The 24,991-nt window shown below is 36.6% G+C and overlaps 1 protein-coding gene across 15 annotated transcripts in view; it reads right to left on the bottom strand.

Moving 5' to 3' along the window:
- Positions 1-24,525, bottom strand: part of DLG1 (discs large MAGUK scaffold protein 1) — a 284,963-nt gene extending 260,438 nt beyond the window's left edge. For 14 of the 15 annotated variants that reach the window (XM_054575105.1, XM_054575108.1, XM_054575109.1 and 11 more), the window contains exons 1-4: positions 22,929-23,127; positions 22,433-22,482; positions 21,606-21,737; positions 3,648-3,814 (exon numbers count right to left, since the gene is read on the bottom strand). In XM_054575105.1, coding sequence (XP_054431080.1) covers positions 3,648-3,814; positions 21,606-21,737; positions 22,433-22,451 — 318 coding nt within the window. In that variant the 5' untranslated portion in view covers positions 22,452-22,482; positions 22,929-23,127. Of the gene's footprint in view, positions 1-3,647; positions 3,815-21,605; positions 21,738-22,432; positions 22,483-22,928; positions 23,128-24,304 lie in introns of those variants that run through there. The other variant, XM_054575106.1, reaches the window with a different exon arrangement.
- Between the last annotated feature and the right edge of the window lie 466 nt (positions 24,526-24,991).

Here is a 24,991-nt window from a genome sequence, read left to right as displayed (position 1 = left end):
AGAGAACTAAATGAAATAGACGCTGGTAAACTATCAGATATGGAGTTCCAAACAATGGTTCTAAGGAAGCTCAATGAGCTCAGTGAGCTCAGAGAGAATTACCAAAAACTGCAGGGAAACTGCAAGGAACTTACTGCAAACTGTATCAACATGAAAAAGGACATAGAAACCATTGATGAGAGACAAGAGGAAATGAAGAATACAATTTCTGAATTGAAAAATAAAGTCAAAATCAAAAGCAGGCTCGATGAAGCAGAGGATCGAATCAGTGAGCTGGATGACAAGGTAGGAAAAAGCTCCCACAAAGAGCAAGCAGATGCATAAAGACTCAGAATGAAGAGTCTTTTAGGGAAATGCAGGACAACCTGAAACGTAGTCATATCTGCATATAATAGGGATACCAGAAGGAGAGGAGAATGAGGAAGGGATAGAGAACCTGTTGCCAAAAGTAATGATAGAAAACTTCCTTAACTGGAGGAGAGAAAAAGTCACACAAGTCCAGGAAGCACCGAGGGTCCCACTGAAGAGGAAACAAATGAGGACCACTCCAAGACACATTATCATTAAAATGGCAAATATCAAAGACCAACAGAGAATCCTAAAAGAAGCAAGAGAGAAAAACGTAGTAACTTATAAGGGAGCCCTGGTACAGCTAGCAGCTGACTCCTCAGCAAAAACACTGCAAGCCAGGAGGGAATGGCAAGACATATTCCAAGTCATGAAGAGCAAAGGCCTGCAACCAAGACTGCTCTACCCAGCAAGGCTCTCAATTAAAATGGAAGGCGAAGTAAGGAGTTTCCCAGACAAAAGAAGGCTAAAAGAATACACCTCCACCAAACCAGCACTGCAAGATATGCTAAAGGGATTGCTTTAAGAAGATGAAGAAAAAGAGTCTATGAATATCCAGTTCCTTTCATAGTCACCAATACTTGGTATTACCAAAATTTTTTAATACATATTCATCTGATTGTAATAATGATGTGTTATTTTAATTGTTCCTTTATTATTTGTTGAAACTAAACTTGTTTTTGTATATTTCTTGCCTATTTCTATTATTTTTAAAAAGCTTTAAAATGACTTTTTGGTATTTTTTAATCCATTTTTTGATTAAATGTTTGTAGAATTTTTGCCCTAAAAAAAAAAAAAAAAAAAAAAAAAACCCCAAAGAACTATTAACCCTTTTTTAGTTGTGTTGCAAATACTTTCCTATTCTATTACTTGTCCTTTGACTTTTTTTATATGTATACTACTGTATAGTCTTAAATGTTTAATATAGTCATGTTGTTAATATTTTACTTTATAGCTTCTGGGTTTGAATGTTACTTCAGGGTAAGAAAAATATTATTTTGAATTTTTTCCAAAAATTAGATTTTAATATTAATTTTTAACTCACCTGAATATTTTTTGAATGATGTGTGAAATACATGTTTCAAGTAATAGTGATCCATGCACCTTATATGCTGAATAAGCCTTATTTTCCCCATTGATTTGAAATATCAGTTTAATCATATATTACACTGTTAGATATATACATTTGTTTCTAGAATGCTCATTTTATTTCATTGATATACCTGATCATTTCTGTGCTGGTGTCATGTTGTTTTAATTGCTGAGACTTTATAATGGATTTTAATTTTTTATAACTGATGTTGACATTTAAAAAATAAATAAACAAAATCAAACTGCATTTAAAAAAAAAGAAAGAAAGAAGGAACTCCTACCTTTTGTGACAACATGAATGGAACTGGAGAATATTATGCTAAGTGAAGTAAGCCAGTCGGTGAAAGACAAACACCATATGATCTCACCTATGTGGAAGCTATTCAACAAAATACACTAAGAAACAAAATAAACCACAGGCATGGAAACATGGAGCAGACTGAAAGTGACCAGAGGGGACGGGGAAGAAGGACAATGGTTGAAAGGAGGAGAAGGAACTAAACAAAGAACATGTATGAATGACCCATGGACATGGACAACTATGTTGGATTTGACCCTGGGAGTGGGGGGTGGAGGGCATGGGTGGAGGAGGGCAAAGGGGGAAAAACTGAGACAACTATAACAGAGTAAACATGATTTTTTTTTAAAAAAAAAGGGATATGATCATATCACTTTAAAAATAAATGGCATTTACTTTATTTATTACATCAGAAGAAATAGAAGAAACAAAGGTACATGTGGACCAAAGGTCTCCAAGGACATTTTAGATGGGACCAAATACCCACTAATTGCTTTTAGAACTGTCCACTTATTTAGCCTTAAACAAAATTTACTTTTAGTGGCTACAGTGAGCCAGCTATTATCTAAAAATAGGCAAATCGACTATAACAACTCTATGCTTTCTAACCACAGCTCAACTATGCAAATCAGATAATAGAAAAAATTAGTAAAGAACTGAATAAAAAAGTCGATTCTCTTAAAATTGAACATGTTTCTAACATAAGCATCTTTTAACCTACAATCACCATAAATGTGAAATAGAAACTGCATTACTGATTACTATTTTAAAAATCTATTTGAAATGGACTACCATAAGCACAAATGATCTATCAACTCAAGGGAATAGAAACTGAAATGAACCAAGAGAAAGTGATGAAAAATAAAAGAGGAAAATAAGGATACACAGAAAATACTACCTAGAAGAGAAACATAAGTACATACCAGGATTAGTAAAGACAAGTATGAATTGGGTTTTAAAAGGTTTAAAATCCAAAGGTAGACTTTCCCAAATTAGCTGAAATAGGTCATTATTTATTTTCTTCTGTATCTTAGTTTCCTCATCTTTAAAATTCAGGAGAGGGATCAAATGTCTTCTGATTTTTCTTGCTCTAAAATTCTGTTCTGTTACTTAACATAAACAAAAAACTGAGAAACTCTTTCCTTCATTACCAAAGGGCTGTCTGGTTGTTGTCTACCACTACTTGTTACTATTTATTACTCACCAAACTTAAGCTGATTCAATTTTCCAGGCACTTTCATAGTGCTAGCTAGAAGGAACTAGAATTACATTCAGTCAGACAACCACTTTTGAAGACTTATGTTTCTCAGACAGAATCCTCATTACAAAATGCTTTGTATCTCTATTAAGTCATATCTAACTCTACCAGCAATAGTATGCAACAAAAAAGAAGATTATGAAAACTCAACAAATAGATAGTAATTTTAATTACAGGAAAATATAGAAACCAATGCCTTTAGATTTATTGATCTGTCTTTAGTGAGTTTTAATAATGTAATCCTTCAGGCCAATAAACAGAATCCTTGGGATAAATGTAGCAACTAAACTGCTCAGGACTACAAAACCATATTCAGTTTATAAGAAAGACTACAAGAGCAAAATTGTTTTTTCAAGTATAGTTTCTATCTAATTATCACATACGTAGAGCCTCACTGAGATTTATCATGCAAAGTATTTTTTAATAGTATAAAGCAAGTATTTCAGACCTCAAACCATACACAATATTTTTAAGACAGGGGCACCAGAGATTGTGAGCTTTTCTTTTCACAAATACTTTTAACGCCATCCGCTATATTCCATTATACATGATATTTTCACAAAATATCCATTTTAATAAAATTAAAAAACTTAGTGGCTCCAATAAAGTAATCACTGAAAAACAGCTTAAGGAAAAATACTTTTCTCTTACCTCTGCACTCGGACTAAGGCTGCTTGGCAGTGTTTCTGAAGTCACAGTAGTGCTTGGAAGGCTGGAAATTTCCCAGCTATTCACAGGTTGTATTGGTTCTGACTGCTTTGAATGATCTATACATTTTGGATTATCCAGTAAGGTCACTTCATAAAATTCTTGAATATCTAAAGATGAGGAAAGAAAAAAAAAAAAAGTAAATTGTATTTTCTGATTAAACTGCATGCTGCTAAAATAACATAACCCAAAAGCAAAAACTGTAACTCTAGATTTGTAAAATAAGTCCAATCTCATAATACTTACACAGTAAATATTTTCTAATTTTATGAAATCACAAGCATATCAGAACCTGCAAGGCACAGCATAAAAGCCATAGGCTTTTTATACTTCAAAGTCAGTTCTGAGTTGAAATCCCTACTCCTTCACCAATTAGCTACAAGTTTAGGCAAGTTACTTAACCTCTGATAACATGCCTCTTATCATTATGAACTGTTACAAGACTGAGTGCAATACATGTAACATGCGCAATGGCATACAATAACTCCTAATAGAGGACAGCTAATATTATTGTAAATTCTGCATACATGAGTCATTAACCACTTCTTCGATAAACGGTGAAAATTTCTCAATTCTGGCTTATATAAGTCATTTTACATGATTCACTATCCAATGTCAATAATAATAGCTACTCATAATTATATCAAAATATATATACTATAAAAGGTAACCACAGCAAAATAATGTTTAAATAGTCCCATCTCTCAATACTATTGTATTAGGAATTGCCAAATTTACTAACCAGTGTGAAAAGACAGAATCTTTCAATAAACCTATGCAAACATTTAACTCTAAACTTAAATCTTAAATATGAAAAGGCAGAATACAGAAGTAATCAAAATGACTGTCATTTAATGGGCAAACATAATTTCACTCATCTGAAAATCCATATAGCTTATCCAGATATATACCAGATACACAATTAGAATGACTGATTACATTTTTACTTACTACTCTGAAAAAAGTTATTTTCCTTAAAAATGCTGCTGTAGAGCAAGCATGAAAAGAAAACAAGAAAATGGAGAAATGCTAAAACCTGAATTGGACAAAAACTACCCTTTAGTTGACTCACAATCAAAAACATTCATTTTGTTGAGCCTACTGATCAGTTTTATCACACTCTATTTTTCATTTTTCCCACAAGTATAGTTCCTGAACAAAGATCTAAATTATAAGGTCACAAAGCTATAACAGAAAAAAAAAAATGCTAAAAAATTAATCTAGAACATAATCAATTAGTTGTATGAACTGAGGAGAATCATTCCTATTACCAAAAAAAATTTTTTTTTTAGTATTTATTTATTTTTTAGAGGGGAAAGGAGGGAGAAAGAGAGGGAAACATCAATGTGTGGTTGCCTCTCATGCGACCCCTTCTGGGGAACCTGGCCTACAACCTAGGCATGCGCTCTCACTGGGAATCAAACTGGTGACCCTTTGGTTCACAAGCCAGCACTCAATCCACTGAGCCACACCAGCCAGGACCAAAAAAAAATTTTGTTTTAATCTCTCAGATCACATATTTCTCAAGTCTCCAAATCTAAGTAAATTTATTTTGAAGTAAAGTTTTCATTCACCTTTGTTATTTCCTTGCTAGAATTTAAAGTTTGCAAATGCTGAGAGGAAGGGAAGTACAGAATTCCAGAACTGTCCTCCAGTGGGGCTAAGGAAAAAGTTTTTCACCATTAAGTGATAAATAACATTACCCTGAACAGAGAAACTCACAAACCACGAAACATTCTCAAACTAAAGAAATAAGGCAGTACTAATTCAGGATCAGAGTAAGAAGTCTAAGCACAGATTAAAGAATGTGTAATAACATAATACAGGCAACATCTATAGTTTGTGGAAAAATAATATTTCATTTAATGGAAAAAATATTAAGACCTTAGCAGACATCTCAACAAAAAAGATAGACACATGGCAAGTAAGCACATGTAAAAAGGATCAACATGTCATCAGGGAAATGCACATTAAAACAATGAGATATCACTGTACAGCTATTAGCGTGGCAAAAATACAGAACACTGACAACACCAAGTGCTGACAAAGATATGGAGCAACAGAAGCTCTCATTCACTGCCAGTAAGAATGCAAAATGGCACACTCACTTTGGAAGTCAGATGATTTGTTACAAAGCTAAACGCTCACATATTCTTACCATACGATGCAGCAACTGTATTCTTTGTTATTTACCCAAATGAGTTGAAAACTTAAATGTCCACACAAAAATCCATACGCAGATGTTTGCAGCAGCTTTATCCATAACTGCAAAAACTTGGAAGCAACCCAGATATACTTCAATAGGTTAACAGATAAACCAACTGTGGCATACCCAGACAATCTTAAAAAAAAAAAAAAAAAAAAAAAAAGACCTCACAAGTTATAAAAGGATGTGGAGGAAATTTAACTGTATATTACTAAGTGAAAGAAGCCAATCTGAAGAGGCTAAATGCTGTGTAAGTCCAACTATATGACATTCTTAAAAAGGAAGAACTAGGAAGACAGTAAAAAAGATCAGCAACTATCAGGAGCTAGAAGTAGGAGAGGGATGATGAGTAGATGGAGTACAGAGGATTTTTAGGACAATGAGATAGTATCTGTGACACTATAATGGTGGATATATTTGTCATTATACATTCGTCCAAACCTATAAAATACACAATACCAAGAGTGAACATTAAGGTAAACTAAAGATTCTGGGTAATAAAGATGTGCCCATGTAAGTTCATCGGCTGTCACAAATGTACCTTCTGGTGGGGGATGCTGATGATGGTGAGGCTATGTACGTACGGGGGCAGGAAGTTTTGGGTTGGCCAAAAAGTCCATTACGTTTTTTCCATAAAAGACATTTTTCATTTTCACCAATGACTTTACTGATTTGGATATTTTGTGTATGTTGGCTATCTCCTGCTATTGGCTTCCAGTGGGTAGAGGCCAGGGGTGCTGCTAAACATCTTTCAATGCAAAGACAGCCGCACAGGGAAGAATTATTTGGTCAAAGTGTCAACAGCACCAGGACACTTTGCAAATTACTTCTGACATGTTCAATCAGTCACAGCACCTTCTTCATATATTGCACAAATCTTTTTTGCATTTCAGTTGCATTTTTAACTTTCTAGAAATAATAAAGCATAATACATTGAAAATGTTGAGTATGTTCTTTCATCTTCAATATTAAAATGGCTCCACAAAATTCACCAATTTTGATTTTTTTTAAATGCATGCTAATATGACAACTGTCACAATACAGTCTAACAAAACTGTTTTGAATTAAGTTAAAGATAACTAAGTACTAGTAGAGCCATTGCACAGAAAAAAATGTAACAAACTTTTTGGCCAACCCAAAATATGGGCAATCTCTGTACCTTTCAATTTTGCTGTGAACCAGAATTGCTTCTAAAGTCTTTTTAATTTTAAGATTTTATTTACTTTTAGAGAGAGGGGAAGGGAGAAAGACAGGGAAACACCAATGAATGAAAGAAACATCAATCGCGTTGCACACACTGCATCTGGGGACCTGGCCTGCAACCCAGGCATGTGCCCTGAGTGAGAATCGAATCAGCAACCTTTTGCTTTGCAGGACGACGCTCACCAACTGAGCCACATCAGTCAGGACAATAAAGTCTTTTATTTTTTTTTAAAAAGATATGAGCTATCACTCCATAAAAAGACATTGAGAAACCTTAAATGCATGCTGCTAAGTAAAAGAGGTCAATCTGAAAGGCTACATACTAAGACATTTCACCTATAAGACATTCTGAAAAAAGGCAAAACTATGGAGACAATAAAAAGATCATTAGTTCCCAGGGGTTCAGGGGGAGGGAGAAAGAAATGAACAGGTGGAACACAAGAGATTTTTAGGGCAGTAAAACTATTCTGTATGATACTATAATGTGAGATACATTTATCAATGCAACAAATGTGTATGTGAAGTTTATCGATGTATAACACAAAGAGTGAACCTTAATGTAAATAATGAACTATGGTCAATAACAATATATACTTTTTTATTTAATTTTTTTATCCTCACCAGAGGACATTTTTTCACTGCTTTTGGGAGAAAGAGAAAAAACACAGACATGACAAGAGAAGCATCGATTGGTTGCCACCCACATCTGCCCAGATCAGGGATGGAACCTGCAACCTTGGTATGTGTCCTGACTGAAAATCAAACTCCACAACCTTTCAGTTACAGGATGACACTCCAACCAGCTGAGCCACACTGGCCAGGGAAATAACAATATATTAATACTGGCTTATCAACTCTAACAAATACATCACACTAATGCAAGATGTTAATAATAGGGGAAATGGAGGGGGGCTGATGATCATATGGGAACTCTATACTTCCCATTCAATTTTTCTGTAAACCTAAAACTGCTGAAAAAAATTAAAGTCTTAATAATTTAAGATAATATTAAGGGAGCATAATAGGTAATATTGGCAATTAGATTTACACTAAGAAAAAATATGGAAAAAAGGTGGGAGGAGGGGCAAATGACATAAACAATAATTCATAAAAGAAATTAAAAAGAACAATGTAAGAAAATGCTTACATCGCTGGTTATTTCAATAAAAAAATACACAATAAAACATCAAAATGACTAAATGTATGTAGTCTCATATCAGAGTAGAATATATTAAAAAGATAAGTAATACTCCATATTGTTTCAGGTACAATAAATTAGTCATTCTTCCACAACCTGCCTAAAAAAAAATGTACGTAACATTTTTAAGGGTAATTTAATAAATCACATCAAGAGCCTATTGAAAGATCTAAGATAGCAGAAGAGTAAATGGAAGCTACACAAACCGCCTTCCAGGACCAATCTGGCATTACAACTAAACTGTAGAGAAATCATCCTGAATAACCAACTGAACACTAACCAGAGGCAAGCCTTATAGCCACAGACAGAGAGAAGAAACCACTTCACCACAGTGACTGGGAGGAAGTGTGGAAGAGATGGAGAGGGCTGGCTTGGGCTGGGCTCCCACTACCGAGCGGCAGCTCAAGTTCCAGAGGGATATGTCAGCAGCTGAGGGGTTGTCCCTGAGAAGGGTGGAGGCTTCCCAGCCTACAGCATCAGAGCCAGACAGGAACCCAGATGACACGCAACTGTGAAAAGCAGCATGGTTTCTGTCTGCCAAGGAGAGACCGTTGCAGACGCAGTGTGTCTATTAAGGGGCCAACACACAAAATTTCGTTTGCAGCCACTTACCCTGGAGTTCAGGAAAGAAAGGACAGAGTGGACGACAGTCACCTGAGGAGAGTATGGGTTGGTGGCTCTGGCGAGAGAACTGAAGAAACAGCCACCAGGATACCTGTGCAGAGCCATTCCCCATACTGCAGAAGCCAACTTTCTCAGGCAGAGCACTCTTCCCCAAGTAGCATCAGTCTGAGGGGAAGCAGTACCCCTACTGCAAGAACTACTCTGCCCCACCCTGTGATACTTAAGCTGGGCTGCTAATTACAACTTGATTATATTAACTGATCGGCTTAGCAGCTGATCAGTTTAACAGCCAAGGTGGGCAATATAAAGCAGCAACCAAAATGGGCAAAGAAACAGACCCCTAATGAAAAAATAAGAAAATTCTCTAGAAGAACTAGATGAAATGGAGGCAAGCAATTGATCAGATAGAGAGGTTAGAGTAATGATTATAAGGATACTTGACAGCAAGAGAAAAGACATGGAAACCATAAAACAGGACCAGTCAGAAATAAAGAATGGAGTATCTGAAATAAATAGTACACTGGAAGGAATGAACAGGAGGTTAGATGAAGCACAGAATCAAACCACTGATTTAGAAGACAATGTAGGAAACTAGATCCAGGCAGAGCATCAAAAAACCCAAAGATTTTTAAAAAATGAGAGCTTAAGAAACATTTTGGACAATATGAAGCATAGCAACATCCATTTCATGGGAATAACAGAAAAAGAAGAGAGCGAACAAGGGATCAAGAAACTATTTGAAGAAATAATGACCAAGAGCTTCCTTAATCTGGTAAAGGAAAAAGACACATAGTCCAGGAAACTCAGAGAGTCCCAGAGAAGTTGGACCCAAAGAGACCTACACCGAGATACATCATAATTAAGATGACAAGACTTAAAGACAAGGAAAGAATCCCAAAAGCTACAAGAGAAAAGCAGGTAGTTACCTACAAGGAAGCACCAATTATATTGTCATCTGATTATACAACAGAAACATTTCAGGCCAGAAGGGAGTGGCATGAAATATTCGAGGTGCTGAAAAAAGCAAGGACCTACAACCCAAGGCTACTTTATCCAGCAAGGCTATTATTTAAAACCGAAGGACAAATAAGGAGGTGCGCGCGCACACCCACCCACCCACACTGCAAAAAAGAAATGTTACAGGGCTTGCTTTAAAAAGAGGGGAAAAGAGAAAAAGTCTAACAATAAAATGGCACTACATATCTCTGATTAATCAGTTTAGCCCTGGCTGGTGTGGCTCAGTGCACTGAGTGCCGGCTTGAGAACCGAAGGGTTGCCTGTTCAATTACCAGTCAGGGCACATGCCTGGGTTGCAGGCTGGGTCCCCAGTTGGGAGCATGCAAGAGGCAACCAATCAAGTATATCTCACACACTGATGTTTCTCTTCCTCTCTTTCTCCTTCCCTTCCCCTCTCTCTAAACATATATAAAATCTTTATAAAAAACTAATAATCACCTTTAATGTAAATGGCTTAAATGTTCCAACCAAAAGACATAGGGTAGCTGAATGGATAAGGAAACAGGACCCATATATGCTGCCTCCAAGACACCAATCTCAGATCAAAAGGTACACAGACTGAAAGGAATGGAAAAAGATATTTCATGGAAATGGAAAAGAAAAAAAAGCTGGGGTAGCCGTACTTATATCCAAGAAAATAGACTTTAAAATCAAAGCTATAGAGACTAAGAAGAACACTGCATAATGATAAAGGAAACAATCCAACAAGAGATATAACCCTAATAAAGATTTATGTACCCAACATAGTAGCACCTAAACGTAAAGCAAATCTTATGGACATAAAGGGAGAGACTGACAGAAATACAGTCATAACTGGGAATTTTAACACCCCTATGACTTCAATGGATATACTTTCCTGATAGAAAATAAACAAAGAGACAGTGACCTAAACAACACACTAGATCAAGTGGATTTCACCGGTATCTTCAGAGCATCTCACCCCAAAGCAGCAGAATATGCATACTTTTGAAGTGCACATGGAACATTTTCTAGTAGAGACCATGTTAGGACACAAAATGAGTCTAAATAAATTTAAGAAGATTGAAATCATATCAATGCTATGAAACTAGAAATCAACTGCAAGAAGAACACTCAAAAACACACACATGGAAGCTAAATAACATGTTATTAAACAACGAATGGGTCAACAAAAAGATCAAGAAAGAAATTTAAAAAACCTTGAAACAAATGAAAATGAGGACACAGAAATGCAAAATCTGTGGGATACTGGGAAAGCAATACTAAGAGGGAAATTCATAGCATTACAGGGCCATCTCAAAGAAACAAGAAAAAGCTCAAATAAACCATCTAACTTTGCATTTGACCTTGAAAAAAACCCAACAAAACCCAAACTGTGTAGACGGAAGGAAATAATAAAGATCAGAGCAGAAATAAACAAAATACAGTCTAAAAAAAGAAAGATTAAAAAGACCAATGAATCCAAGAGCTGGTTCTTTGAAAAGATAAACAACATTGAAAAACCTTTAAGCAGACTCATCAGGAAAAAAAAGAGAGGACAAAAATAACTAAAATCAGAAAGGGAAGAGGAGAAATAACAACTGCCACCAAAGAAATACAAAGGTATGTAAGAAAATATTATGAACTATATGCCAACAAACTGGACAACCTGGACAAAATGGATACATTCCTAGAATCATACATTCTTCCAAAGCTAAATCAAGAAGAACCAGAGAATCTGAATAGACAGATTACACCTAATGTAGTTGAAGCAGTAATCAAAAACTACCAACAAAAGAAAGCCCTGGACCAGATGGCTTCACAGGTGAATTTTACCAAAGATTCTCAGAAGGACTAACACCTCTACTTCTCAAACTATTTCAAAAAATACAAGAGACAAATGTATTTAAAAATAAAGAAAGAAAGAAAAAAAATTAAAAAAAAAAAAAGGACTTACCTTAATTCCAATTTAAAGTTCTAAATTGGTTTAGGAATTCAACAAATCAGAGAATGACAAACAACGCAATAAAAATATAAACAAACAAAAAAAATTCAAGAGGAGGGAAGTCTTCCAGACTCATCTTACATGGCCAGCATTATCCTAATTCCAAAACCACATAAAGACACTACAAAGAAAGAAAATTATAGGCCAATATCCATTATGAACACAGACGCTAAAATCCTCAAAAAACCAAAGACAGCAATGCATCAAAAAGATCATACACCATGATCAAGTGGTGGGATTTATTCTGGGAATGCAAGGTTGGTTGGCACAACATTCACAAATCAATAAATGTGACTCGCCGCATGAACAAAATGAGGGATAAAAACCACACGATCATATCGATAGATGCAAAAAAAACTTTTGATAAAACCCAGCATCTATTTATGATAAAAATCTAAACAAAATGAGATAAGAAGGAATATAGGTAAACATAATAAAGGGCATATATGACATACCCACTGCCAGGATCATTCTCCATGGGCAAAAACTACAAGCGTTCCCCTTAAGATCAGGCACAAGACAGGGATGTATGCTTTCGCCTCTCTTTTTCAACATAGTACTGGAAGTCCTAGCCAAAGCAATCAGACAAAAAGAAATAAAAGGCATTCAAATTGGAAAGGAACTAGTAAAACTGTCTTTATTTGCAGATGGCATGATACTGAGCACAGACAACTGCAAAGATTCCACCAAGAAAATACTAGATCTGATCAATGAATTCAGCAAAGTAGCAGGGTACAAAATTAATACCCAGAAATCAGCTACATTTTTATATACTAATAACAAACTAACAGAAAGGGAAATTAAGGAAACAATCCCATTCACAATTGCTCCAAAAAGAATAAAATACCTAAGAATAAACCTACCCAAGGATGAAAAAGATCTGTACTTGGAAAATTATAAGACACCAAAGAAAGAAACTGAAAAAGATACAAATAAATGGAAGAACACACCATGTTCATGGATAGGAAGAATTAACATCATTAAAATGTCCATACAGCCTAAAGCAATCTATACATTCAGTGCAATTCCTATGAAAATTCCAATGACATATTTCACAAACTAGAACAAATATTTCAAAAATGTATATGGAACCACAAAAGGCCCTACATAGCAACAGCGACCCTGAGAAAGAAAAACAAACTTGCAAGAATCACACCATCTACTGTCAAACTATACTATAAGGCCACAGTGATCAAAGCAACATGGTACTAGCATAAAAACAGACACATAGATCAATGGAATAGAATAGCCCAGAAATAAACCCACACCTTTAGAGTCAATTAATATTCAACAGAGGGAGCAAGCACATACAATGGACTAAAGATAGGTTGTTCAATAAATGGTGTTGGGAAAACTGGACAGACATGTGTAAAATGGTCAAACTAGACCATCTTCTTACACCTCACACAACAATGAATTTAAAATGGATCAAAAACTTAAAATGTTAAGACCTGAAACCATAAAAATCATAGAAGAAAACATAGGTAGCAAAATCTTGGACACTGATAGTACCAATGTTTTATCTGATATATCTCTCCAAGCACAGGAAACAAAAGAAAAAATAAACCAAAGGACCTATACCAAACTAGAAAGTCTTTGCAGAGCAAAGGAAATCATCAACAAAATACAAAGACAACCCAAGGAACGTGAGAACATCTGAAGAGAGGTCAATATCCAAAATTTATAAAGTACTTAGAAAATTCAACACCAAAATAACAAACAACCCAATTAAAAAATAAGCAAATGACCTGAACAGACACTTCTCCAAGGAGGACATACAGATGCCCATTAGACCTATGAAAAGATGCTCAACGTCACTAATCATCACAGAAATGCAAATGTAAACCAAGTAAGATATTACACCTCACACCTGTTAGAATGGCTATCATCAATAAATCAGCAAACAACAAGTGCTGACAAGAATGTGGAAAAAGGAGCACCCTTCTGCACCGTAGGTAGGAATGCAGATTGGTACAGCCATTCTGCAAAGCAGGATGGAGATACCTCAAAAAATTAAAAATGAATCTGCCTTTTGACCCAGTGATCCCATTTGTGGGAATATATCAGAAGGAACCCAAAACACTAATTTGAAATAACATAAGCACCCCGATGTCCATTACAGCATTATATACAATTGCCATGATATAGAAGCAGGCCAGGGGTCCCTCACCAGATGACTAGATAAAACAACTACAGTACACAAAGGAATTCTCCTTGGTGGCAAAAAAGAAGAAAATTTTACCCTTTGCAATGGTAAGGATGGACCTGGAGAATATTATGCTAAGTGAAATAAGCCAGTCAGAGAAAGACAAATACCATGATTTCACTCATATGTGGAATCTAACGAACAAACTAAACTATGAAGCAATACAGAGATAGACTCAGCAGGATTACAGCTAGTGGGCTGGGTGGGGGTGGTTAGAGGAAAGAGGGATTGAGCAAAAAATGAAAAGGGACCCACGGACATGGACAACAGTGTGGTGACTGCTGGGGCAGAGGGGAGTACAAAGGGACTAAATGGTAATGACAAAAAAATTACAGTAACAATTAAGTCAAAAAAGAATTTTTTAAAAGTCTATTAAAAATACACAACCCATTCTACTAAGTATTTCATTTCTAAGAATTCATCCAAAGTATATAATAAAGAATATAGAAGACGCATATACAAATGCTCTGTTGTTTATAATTTAAAAAAAATTACATGCCTATATGCTCCTAGAAAATCATTTTTAATAAAACTACAGTAAATCTATACAATATAAACACATTCATTCAAAATGGTTCAAGTTTACTGAAATGGAAAGACATCCAATAATAAATTTTATGGTATAAAAATAGTTCTCATGAATAGTACAGAAAGGTCCCATGATAGGCACTGGGGCAAACTCAACTACATCCACCAAAAAAGGGCACAATTCTACCTATTAAATCACTAAGTAAATGACTGTTACCTAAAAAATTAGAAGGGAGAAGATTGTTTCTTCAGATAGTGTTGTTTTCATATGCATCTCATAATGTCAACACCTCTCTATATCTTACTGTGCTAAGTGTGATTCTAGAATTATGAGCTTTTAGTACAAGAGGTCACTTAATCTCAAGCCAACTACATCTGTTGCTCAACTGAGGACACAATGATTTCTTTCCACTAGAGCAAAACACTAATTATATTGCAGTTAATGAAAGACAGTGTTAAATTCTTGAGGATTTTCAAGGATAATTTAAATCTAATGTGCTTTTTCACCTTACACACTGATTTTAAATATTAATTCCCATGAAGGAAGGAATTCTATTTTACTTGTGCAGGAGTTTGCTTTGCAAAATAAAAGTATGTATATACACACAAAGAATAATGTTCCAAAAGAATATTAACCCTACAGAACAAGTAGGAGAGAAGGCTGAATAAAAACTAAAACATAACCCTGCCATTTTAGAGGAAAAAAAAATTGTATCAGTTAATTGACTAAAAGCAAATACAATGTTTTTATTAACTCAAATATACTCAAGCACAGATTCGATGCTTTCTTCTAAGCCAAGGGACATTTAAATAGTCATTTTGATCCCCAAAGAGAAATGAGTATCACATAAAACTTAAAAGTATGCATTACAATTTGTGTTTCAACCCAGTGCTGAAAAATAAATTACTTCAATGTTTTAAAAGCAATTCGACTAATAGTCATGGGGAATTCACCAGGTGTGCATCCAAAGGAACCAGAGCTTCTCAGAAATGGCTGATTCCAAGGCTGGAGCAGGATACGTACAAGTATATTTGGAACCTACTTTTGAGCCTAAAGAAAGAACACACTTTTAAAAAAATGATGGGGATGTGTAGTAAAGACAAAAGGGCAAGATTTCAAGGGCTTTCACTAGGTAAGTCTGAGACAATCTGAGCACCAAAAATATTACGGATAGTAATAAATTATCAACCATTCAAAGAAAATAAGATACATCAATAGATGGACAGATAAATAGGTGGGGGAGGGGAGCTCTTAATCATAGTAAGATGCCAAGTGTTAATTTGAAAATGTAGAGGAGTGCTACTATTACAAAACTTTCACTTTTAACATAGTACAAACTGGTTTGGGCAGCATCATCAATGGATGCTAAATTGTAGGTGAAAATTTTGCTAAAAAGCAGGGTATGTGCATAATGTTAAAGTGTCCCAACAGGCAAGGGAAAAAACAGTAACTATAAAGTAATGAGATAACACCTTAATTGGGTGATTAAAATTAACAGCACCAATGAAGGGCAGTGTACCTCTGGATGTACAGAACTCCAAAGAATACATAACTTGAATCTAATCATAAACAAACATAAGGCAACCCAAAATGAGAAATTATATAAAAAAAAGATAAGAGTGATGAACTGTATTCTTCAAAAATGTCAACGTCATAAAAGACAAAGGGACTACGAAAATGTGCCCATATTAAAGGAGATTAAAAAAAAAACATGACAACTAAATGAAATGCCTGGTCCTAGACTGGATAGTGTGCTGGAAATATAATTAGAAAAAGAAAAATTTAGTAGGAAAAATTTGATCCCACATAAATAAAACAGCTCAAATTAGGAGAAATATTAAAGATGCTTTTACAGTTCTGTGATTAAAAGGTTTTAAAGAGAATTCAACCAGATTCAGCAAAACCAAAGCACTGCTTTAGACCAGTAGTAAACAAAACTATCAACAAATAATCTAATTCAATCAAAACCACCAACTAAAAACTTAAAATTTTCCTCCAATTCCATGAAATTTTAGACAACTGTTGATCCATATTTTGTTATGTTTCCCTTTCTCAAACCCAGTCAGCAAAGTTACACACATACATATATACACAAACAAAGTTAGCAACAGGCTAAAATATAACAGTACTGGGACCAATAAGTGAAAACAATTTAAGAAACATTGTCATTTTACCATTATGGCTGGAAGTTGACACTTTGATTACTAAGTTAAGTCCACTTTTCAAAATATGTAAATTCCTTCATTGTAAACATTCTCCTTCAAAGTAAAAACTGTCTTAGAAAAACAATACCACTGACCCTGCACATCATGAATAGTACAGAAAGTCTTTGCAGAGCAAAGATGCACTCAGGCATCTATGTTAAACATGCCTGTTGTGTTATTTATCACATTAAAGTAATTCAACTGATAATAAAGAATACCCTAATAACTGACAGTGAGGAGAGGCTCTGGATTCAGAGTAGATAAGTTCAATTTCTGGCTCCACAATTTAACATCCTTGGGCAAGAGATGTCATTTTTCGGTGCCTCAGTTTTCTAATCTATAAAATGGTATAATCATCTCGTAGGTGAATATACACCTTATAGGATAATGATAATTAAACAGATACTTGTATTAGCCCATAGGAAGTGCTCAAAAAATGTTAGCCATTATTACTTTTTACACACATTTAAAAGTGTCACATTCTGACATGCATTAGGATGACTGCTATGGAAAACAGTATGATGGGTCCTTAAAAAATTAAAAATGTAACTTCCATAAAATCCTGCAATCCCACTTCTGCATATATATCCAAAAGAATTGAAAGCTGGCCTCAAAGAGATATTTGCACACCCACATTCATAGCGGCAATATTCACAGTAGCCAAGAAGTGGAAACAACCCAAATGTCCATCAACGGATAAATGGATAAACAAAAATGTGGTATATGCATGCAAAAGAATTATTCGGCCTTAAAAAGGAAGATAATCCTGTCACATACTACAATGTGGATTACCCTTAAAAACATCATGCTAAGTAAAATAAACCAGCCATAAAAAAATGCTGTATGATTCCCCTTACATGAGGTATCTACAGTAGTCAAAATCATACAGACAGAAGGTAGAATGGTTGTTGTACCAGAGAGTCGGGGAAGGAAGAAGAGAATAGTTGTTTCAGTTTCAGTTTTGCAAAATGAAAAAGTTCTGAACTGTTTCATCAAAACAGTGTGAATATATGTAAAACTACTGAACTATACACTTAAAAATGGTTAAGCTAGTAAATTTTGTCTTTACAGTTAGAATGAAAGACGCATATTTTGAAGCCCAGTACAACCAACTTAACTGTCCTTTATCATGTTTACAAGCGCTAGTGAAACTATTAGTTAATGGAATAGCAACAAATGACCTATGTGATAAAAAAATCTCAGAAATGGATTATTACATAATCCATCTTCATTTTGAAATACCTGCAAAACTAAAATAAAACAGTGCATTAAAATAAGCTTGCTATATACTGCAGACAAAAATAGACAAATCGTATGACAGCTCATTCAAGTCTCTAAAGCCAGCCTAAAACTGAGCCCAGGATTTTCTCCTGTATGCAAGGAAAGCAGATGAGTTCTCTTATCCCATAAGTATCCCAAAGGATCTAGACTGGTATGAAATCTGAGGACTACCAAGCTCATCTCGAATGCCAGGCAAACCTAGAAATGATCTCAAACCACTATGCATCTGAACACCTGAACTACTCTTGACTATAATCAAACCCCATCCACTTTATTTTACCTACAAAATTTTCAAGTAAAGTATTTTAAAAAAGAGAATAAAAAATCAAACATATTAAGTTTTCAAATTGTTCTAATCTAAATCAGGGATTAAAATTAGGCAGACTTTGCCCTGGTCAAGAGGCTCAGTTGGTCAGTATGTAGTCCCATATATCGAAAGGTTGCAGGTTCAATTCCTGATCAGGGCACATATCTCTGTTGGGGGTTTGAGCCCCAGTCACGGCATATAAGGGAGGCAACTGCACACATACTCTCTCTCTCTCCCCGCCCCTTCCTCTCTCTCTAAAAAGCATATCCTTGGGTAAGGACTAAAAAACAAAATTAGGCAGACTTTATTTCACATTTATACAATAATCACCAGATGTTTTGGGAATAAATTTTCAACAAATAAATATCTCATGATTTTTTTTAGCTATAACTTTAAATATTCAGCTCTAAAGAAACAACATAGCTGACATTAAACTTTAGTTTATTTAAAAATTTTTCTATTTTCAATAATTTTCAAATCTTCAAGCTAAGAGCTAGAACAATGATAGTCATATTTCTCTGAATTAAGGATATTGATATTGAGGATATAAATTAGAAGACACATCATTATTTCATGTGCCACTAAGAATGTAAAATCACTGCCCAATATATATCAGATATAAAATGCATCCCAAATTCAGAGATACTGAAATATTTAAAAATTGCTACCTTAGAACTGATGTGACATAGTACGTACATGCTTGTTCCTCTGAATAACCCCAAGGTACCAGAAACCTAATCTATCAACTATGGGGGGAGGTGGGGTAAATTTCTTTAACACCAAAACCAAAGTCCCACACAAACTTTTTTAAACACATGGAAACAGTCAATTCAAACTACAGTTCATAGAATCAACAAATAATTGATGCAGACTGAAAGTCCAAAGAAGTAACTAGATAATTCACTATAGCCTAAGTAAATGATTTTCAAACTCAGAAAGTCAAGAATCTAAGTGCCAAATGATTTTCAAACAAGATCCATGTCTCCTTTAATTCAATGGTCCATAGATACCGGCTCAGAAGATAGAGTGCCACTTACTAAAGGAAAAAAATAGTTAATCCAAGATTTTTCAGTACATACTATAAAAACAATGGATTCTGGTTTAGCTTGGAGTGATAAAGTACATCAATACACTGTTTCAAAACAATGGTGCCAGTGCAGAGGAAAAAGAAAATCTTACTGACTTAAATGTTTTCAAAGACTGAAAAAAGTAATAAAGTCGAATTAATAAACCCAATTACAGCAAATAGAGAAGAATGCATATATCTAGTAGTGTCAGTAATTCAATTACAGGATATAAACACACAAAACCCTCTATTAAATTTATCTGTTTCAAAATTCCTAAAATCTATTATTGAGTACTTTCCTTACACCAAAATCTGATACTACATCCCATAAAACACTAAAATATAAGTAAATCTAATTATCAAAGTAAATTCACAACCAATGAAATTACAAAGATTCACAAATATTAACTTAATAATTGGAAAACTCTTAGCAAAATTCAATAATATATAATAGATGAACACATTCAAAACAGACATGGCAGAATATGTAAAAAATTCCTCCAAACATAGCAAATCGACCTCCAATCTACAGAGAAATCTAAGCATAGATGGTTTGCTTACTTCACTAACCATTTAATTTTCTTGAGTTGCAGACTTCACAAAGACTGCATCTATGTCTATATCTGTATCTACATCTATAAGTAAACGAGGATTTAAAAGTCATACTATTTTTTTTTCCCTATACAATGACCCTACTAAAGAAAACATCCCTAGGTTTAATGTTGACTTAGAAAACCAAATAACTAAAAATTATATTTCCCTTCCATTTTTGCTTTTTTTCCCAGAAGAATCCAATTAGATCATCCATTTGAACCTTAAACATCAGAGCTTAGAAACTGAAATATAAAAAATGTCCATCATTTTAAACAAAAAAAGGCAAAATGATAATTTCTGAAGATGGGTGACAGATACACAGCAATTCATTATACTGTTTTATTTGTTCTTGTATATGTTTTTTAGGTTTATAATAATATTAAATTTTTGAAAAATTCTTCAGGTGTATTGAGTGGTCTTTAAAATCTTAATTCTAAAACAAATTTAGTAGAAAGTATCAATTTACCAGTAAGTTATTTCATAGAGTACAATGACTTGAAGGTGGTCCTCAAATCGCATCAAAATCGCTATCCACAGATAAGTAAGATGTAAGGCCGTTACCTCCTTGGAAGTCACTGAGGAAGTAACTATAATGCAATTAAATCTGTGTCTTATTTTAATATGTTAAATAGTCAATAACTAATTAAAAAAAGAAAACATTTCATTCTTAGAATTGGAAGGGACAAGTTTTCTAGTTCAGTGGTTTGCACACTTTTCAAGGTAACTAGATGAGAGGACCAGGGACATCTTGATTTATATACTGGGGATTGCTTACAGAATAAAGATTTCGCTTTAAGAAAAGATCTAGCTACTTTTAAAAAAAAGTCTTAAAAATAACTATTCCATTCTACAGCTAATATGGTGCCTAGAAAAGGTTATATGATTTATGTAATATCATTCAATAATGGTAATGTCAGGAATACAATTCAGGACTCTTATTTGTCCTGTTCTCCTTTAAAGCAATGCACCACTTCAAATTTAAGTTACAGTTAAAAATAAAATTGTTTCAATTTTCTAGCCTGTAAAATAAGATTGGACAAGAGATCTCTGATTTTCCAGGTCTAAAATTCTAACTCCCTGAATGCCAAGTTTAAGCAGATGTCTATGTTAAGGTAAATGAATGTTCTTAAACATAACAGAAATATTCAAACATTTTAAGGACTCCAGAGAAATACAAGTCAAATACAGAAAGCTAACAGTCATTCAGTAGTTACCTTTAGGGTCCTGAAACATTTTTGCAACTGAACTCTCTTTTATTATTTAATACTAGGATATGAAACAATATTTTCAAAGACCTCTGAAATAATCATAATGAAAGCTTTTCTTAGATATCTTTGGAAAGGATTTGGCCTATCAAAATATATAACTCACTGGATGTTCAAGTTACAGAATTCCTGAAAGAGAACCAAGTACATCATCGTCTTAAGTTTAAAATAAATGAATTCAAAGGAGCATTAAGCCTAGATGACACATAATGGTCACAAATAAAGTTTTAATTCCCACCTATTAAAGCCTGAAAGAGGTTGCTCTGAAATATGTTAATAACCCGTTCTATGGAACTTCTGAGCTGTCTGTCTTCAGTTTGGCTTAGTTTGGAACGATATTCTTCCAAAAGGTGCAATGCTCTCTGGGTATCTGGTAAGAAAAAGAGAGTCTGATTAAAATTATTTACGAAAAAGTATTACACACTAGCTATGCAGCAAATGATTCTGCAAAACATCTATACAGTTCTCAAAATCTTCCTGGTCAACTGATGCTACTATATTCATGTACACCCTCATTTCCTAGAATAATCCAAAAAAATGTGAACATACATCACAGTAGAAAAAGGAGGAAGGTGAGTAGTTTTAATAAATGTGTACTGGTAGTTTACCACACACAAAAAAAACTGAACATCGAAGTATTAGTAACATAGTTTCAGCTGATCTGATATGCAAAAGCAGATTATCTCTAATTTGTCATTATAATACAACTCTTAACTGTTTCAAAATACTAGTTCTTAACTAGTATCCTACATTTACTCACAAAATAGTGCTTGGTAAGAACGATAAAGTGAAATAGTAAAACACCAATTCAGAGTTTTTAAAGAGACGTTTTAGAACGAGAAAATTGCCTCTCTAGTGACTAGAGATGTCAAGGAAGAAAGTTTGACAAACACACAGGTGTTTCCATCTTCTGAATGATGTGAGGCTTAGATTTCCTAAGCAGTAAGGATAAAGGACTGTGCTGTCTCAACAGTTACACAAACATTTTAAAAACACAGCCATCAGAAAACAGACATACAGAGAAGAAAGTGACAGCCACAAGAGTGTTCTGAGACAAATTCTCACCTTGCTTCCGGACCGGCATTTTTCTCCAGAATCAGGAAGAGGGCACACACCTTTAAAATCACAAAATAGAAAGGAAATAGAACTAAAGAAGAGAACAGAATCGTGGTTTAACTAGCACTTTCCCCTAAATCTCAAATCGAAAAACTCCCAGCCCTAACAGGAAAAATCCACCTGGCAAAGTTTTCCCAAGTGAAAGGAAGAGCCTCAAGACCCAGCAGTATCAATCAGGAAAGCTTTTAACTAAGGGTGATACCTCTGCAAAGTAAGAGGAAGACAGAAGTCCGCTTCCAATTCTCCTCGAAAGCTGCCCCCCCACAAAGGCACTGTATGCCTAGACGTGAGGCTCTCTCTCCCTCCTCGGCTTAAGTATGCATACACCCCCCACCTGCTACTAGGGGAGCTCCGACCCTTAAGCCCCTAAACCAGCAGCGGCTGTAAGAAAAGAACCAGCTGGGCTGATCACCCCGCCTTGCCGGGGCCCCCTCCTCTCGCTTGCCTTTCTCCTCGCTCGCTTCCTCCGGGTTACTCCGGCGGGGGCCGGACCGGGCAGCGGACGCTCTCCGCAACGCCCTCGCGCCCCACATGCACACCTCCGCGGGCCCCCACACCTGCAGCGCCACCACAAAGTTCCTGCGAGCGGCGTGCGCTCAGAGCTGGGGTGCGCCCCGGACCGACTCGGGGCGGCTCCCCCGCCCAGCCCCGCTCCACGTCCCCCCGCCCCGCCCGGGGCTCGAGGAGCTCAGCTGAGGGGAGTGAGGGAACGGGGGAGGAGCTCCCCTCTGCGGCCGCACCCCCGCTGCCTCTTCCTGCTCCTTGGCTGCCGCCTCCACACTCGCCGCGGCCCGCTAGCCCGCTTGCCCTTTCCCCTCCTTGCCGTCCCACCCCCGGAACCTCGCCTTTTTCCGCGCCCCCAACCTCTCTCCCCCCAAACTTTCCGCCAAGATGGCGGCCCCGAAGCTGGACTGCCGCACCCCCACGTGACTGCTTTCCCCGCTCTCTCGACCAATGGGAAGTGAGGAGGCGGCTCGCGCCCAGCCCGGGGCTCTCAGCGCTACCTTTGGATAGGGAGGGGGAGGGGGGCGAGGAGGGGAGTGGGAAAGCTGATCCCGGAGCAACCCCGTGAACCTCCTAGCTTGAAAGGGCGACCACGGAAGGCGCTCTGAGGACAATGGAGTTAACACACGGACTCTACAGGTGGTCCGGGTTGGCCTTGGAAGAATCCGCCTTTACCTCGCCCTAGCCCACCTGTATGTCCGGCGGTTTTGAGCGAGTAGCGCGCCAGGCCCAGAAAGATCGGGGTTTCTGAAGAGACGTGACTTCACCTACACCAGACCCGGGACACACATTCTGAGGCACTCTTTAACCTCATTATACACGTGCTGTTTTCAACTCCAAGTCAGGAGAAAGTGCCTGGCTCCCCCGGGGGTGGATCCCCGACCAAAAAAAAAAAAAAAAAAAAAAAAAAAACCGGTGTTGTAGAGGGGTCTACTGCACAAACCACGTTAGGGGGTGGGAGAGGACGGAGCCTGGAAGGTGGAACAGAGGGGTGTTGGGCAGAGGGGGAAGGGAACCACCTCTGCACTGTCATCGTGATTTTTCAAAAGTTATTATTCTCCCTAAAGTAAAAGTTTAGGGGGAGGGGCTGAGTTGAAGGGCACGCGAAATAGGGAGACTGATTAATTTGATATGAGTTTTAGGGTTTTACTAGAGGATTTTAAAGTCTAAGTGATTAATTCCAAGCAAGAGTGCATTTCAGAGAAGAAAATTCCTACCTTGCTTTACTCTTTCATTCATTCCCTCTAGCCTGCGTCCCCCGCCCAGTTATCAGCTTCCGGTACTACCCAAGCTCAGCCGGCCCCTTTAAGAACTCACCTGTAGCCTCCTCCTCCCAAGTCCAGCGGCCCTTAGCTGGCACAGCTGGTTTAAGTTTCGACTGCACCCGGGAGCGGGACAGCGGGCGGGACGGGAATCCGGTCACGGGCTGAGCTATCCAGTTTGTAGAAAGGCTCTCCCGAAAAGCTCTCCCAAGTCACTGCCCAGATCTTCGAGCCTCTTCTGGATAACAGGGCCAGAGAGAAGGATTTGCCCGGTCACCCAGAGTTGGTAACTAAACTGGAAACACGGAGATCCTGTCTTTCAAAACCGGAAGACTCTTCCCAGTCAGCAAACTTGACAGCCTTTCACCGAGGACGTATTCTTAGGATAAAAAAGGAAGTCGTAGAACTTCGGACTGTAACCACAAGTAACTCAGAGGTACGCTGACCACTGCTTTCAGTTTGGGATTGTACATTGGAGTCCTAACTCGTGAGGACCCCACTAGACACACATTCTCAGTTCAAGATAAAGAAACTGAGGTCGGTGGCGGGGACAGCTTGCTGGTCGGTGGCGAAGACATATAGGCTAATAAATTACAGCATCCCAGAATTAGGTCTCCTAATTCCATTCTAGTGCTCTTCACTGTGATTTTTTTGGGCAGCTTGGCAGTAGTATTGTTGGTTTATGGGCAACAGATCTCTATGCTCCGCTGGATCAAGCATCTTAGGAGCTTCAGCAGCAGTT

The sequence above is a fragment of the Pteronotus mesoamericanus genome, unplaced genomic scaffold (assembly GCF_021234165.1).
Source record: "Pteronotus mesoamericanus isolate MK-2021 breed Mesoamerican mustached bat unplaced genomic scaffold, CSHL_Meso_final contig_27, whole genome shotgun sequence".
NCBI lineage: Eukaryota > Metazoa > Chordata > Mammalia > Chiroptera > Mormoopidae > Pteronotus > Pteronotus mesoamericanus.
The sequence above is the reverse complement of the archived record's forward strand: the minus strand, read 5'-3'. Positions and strand labels throughout refer to the sequence as shown.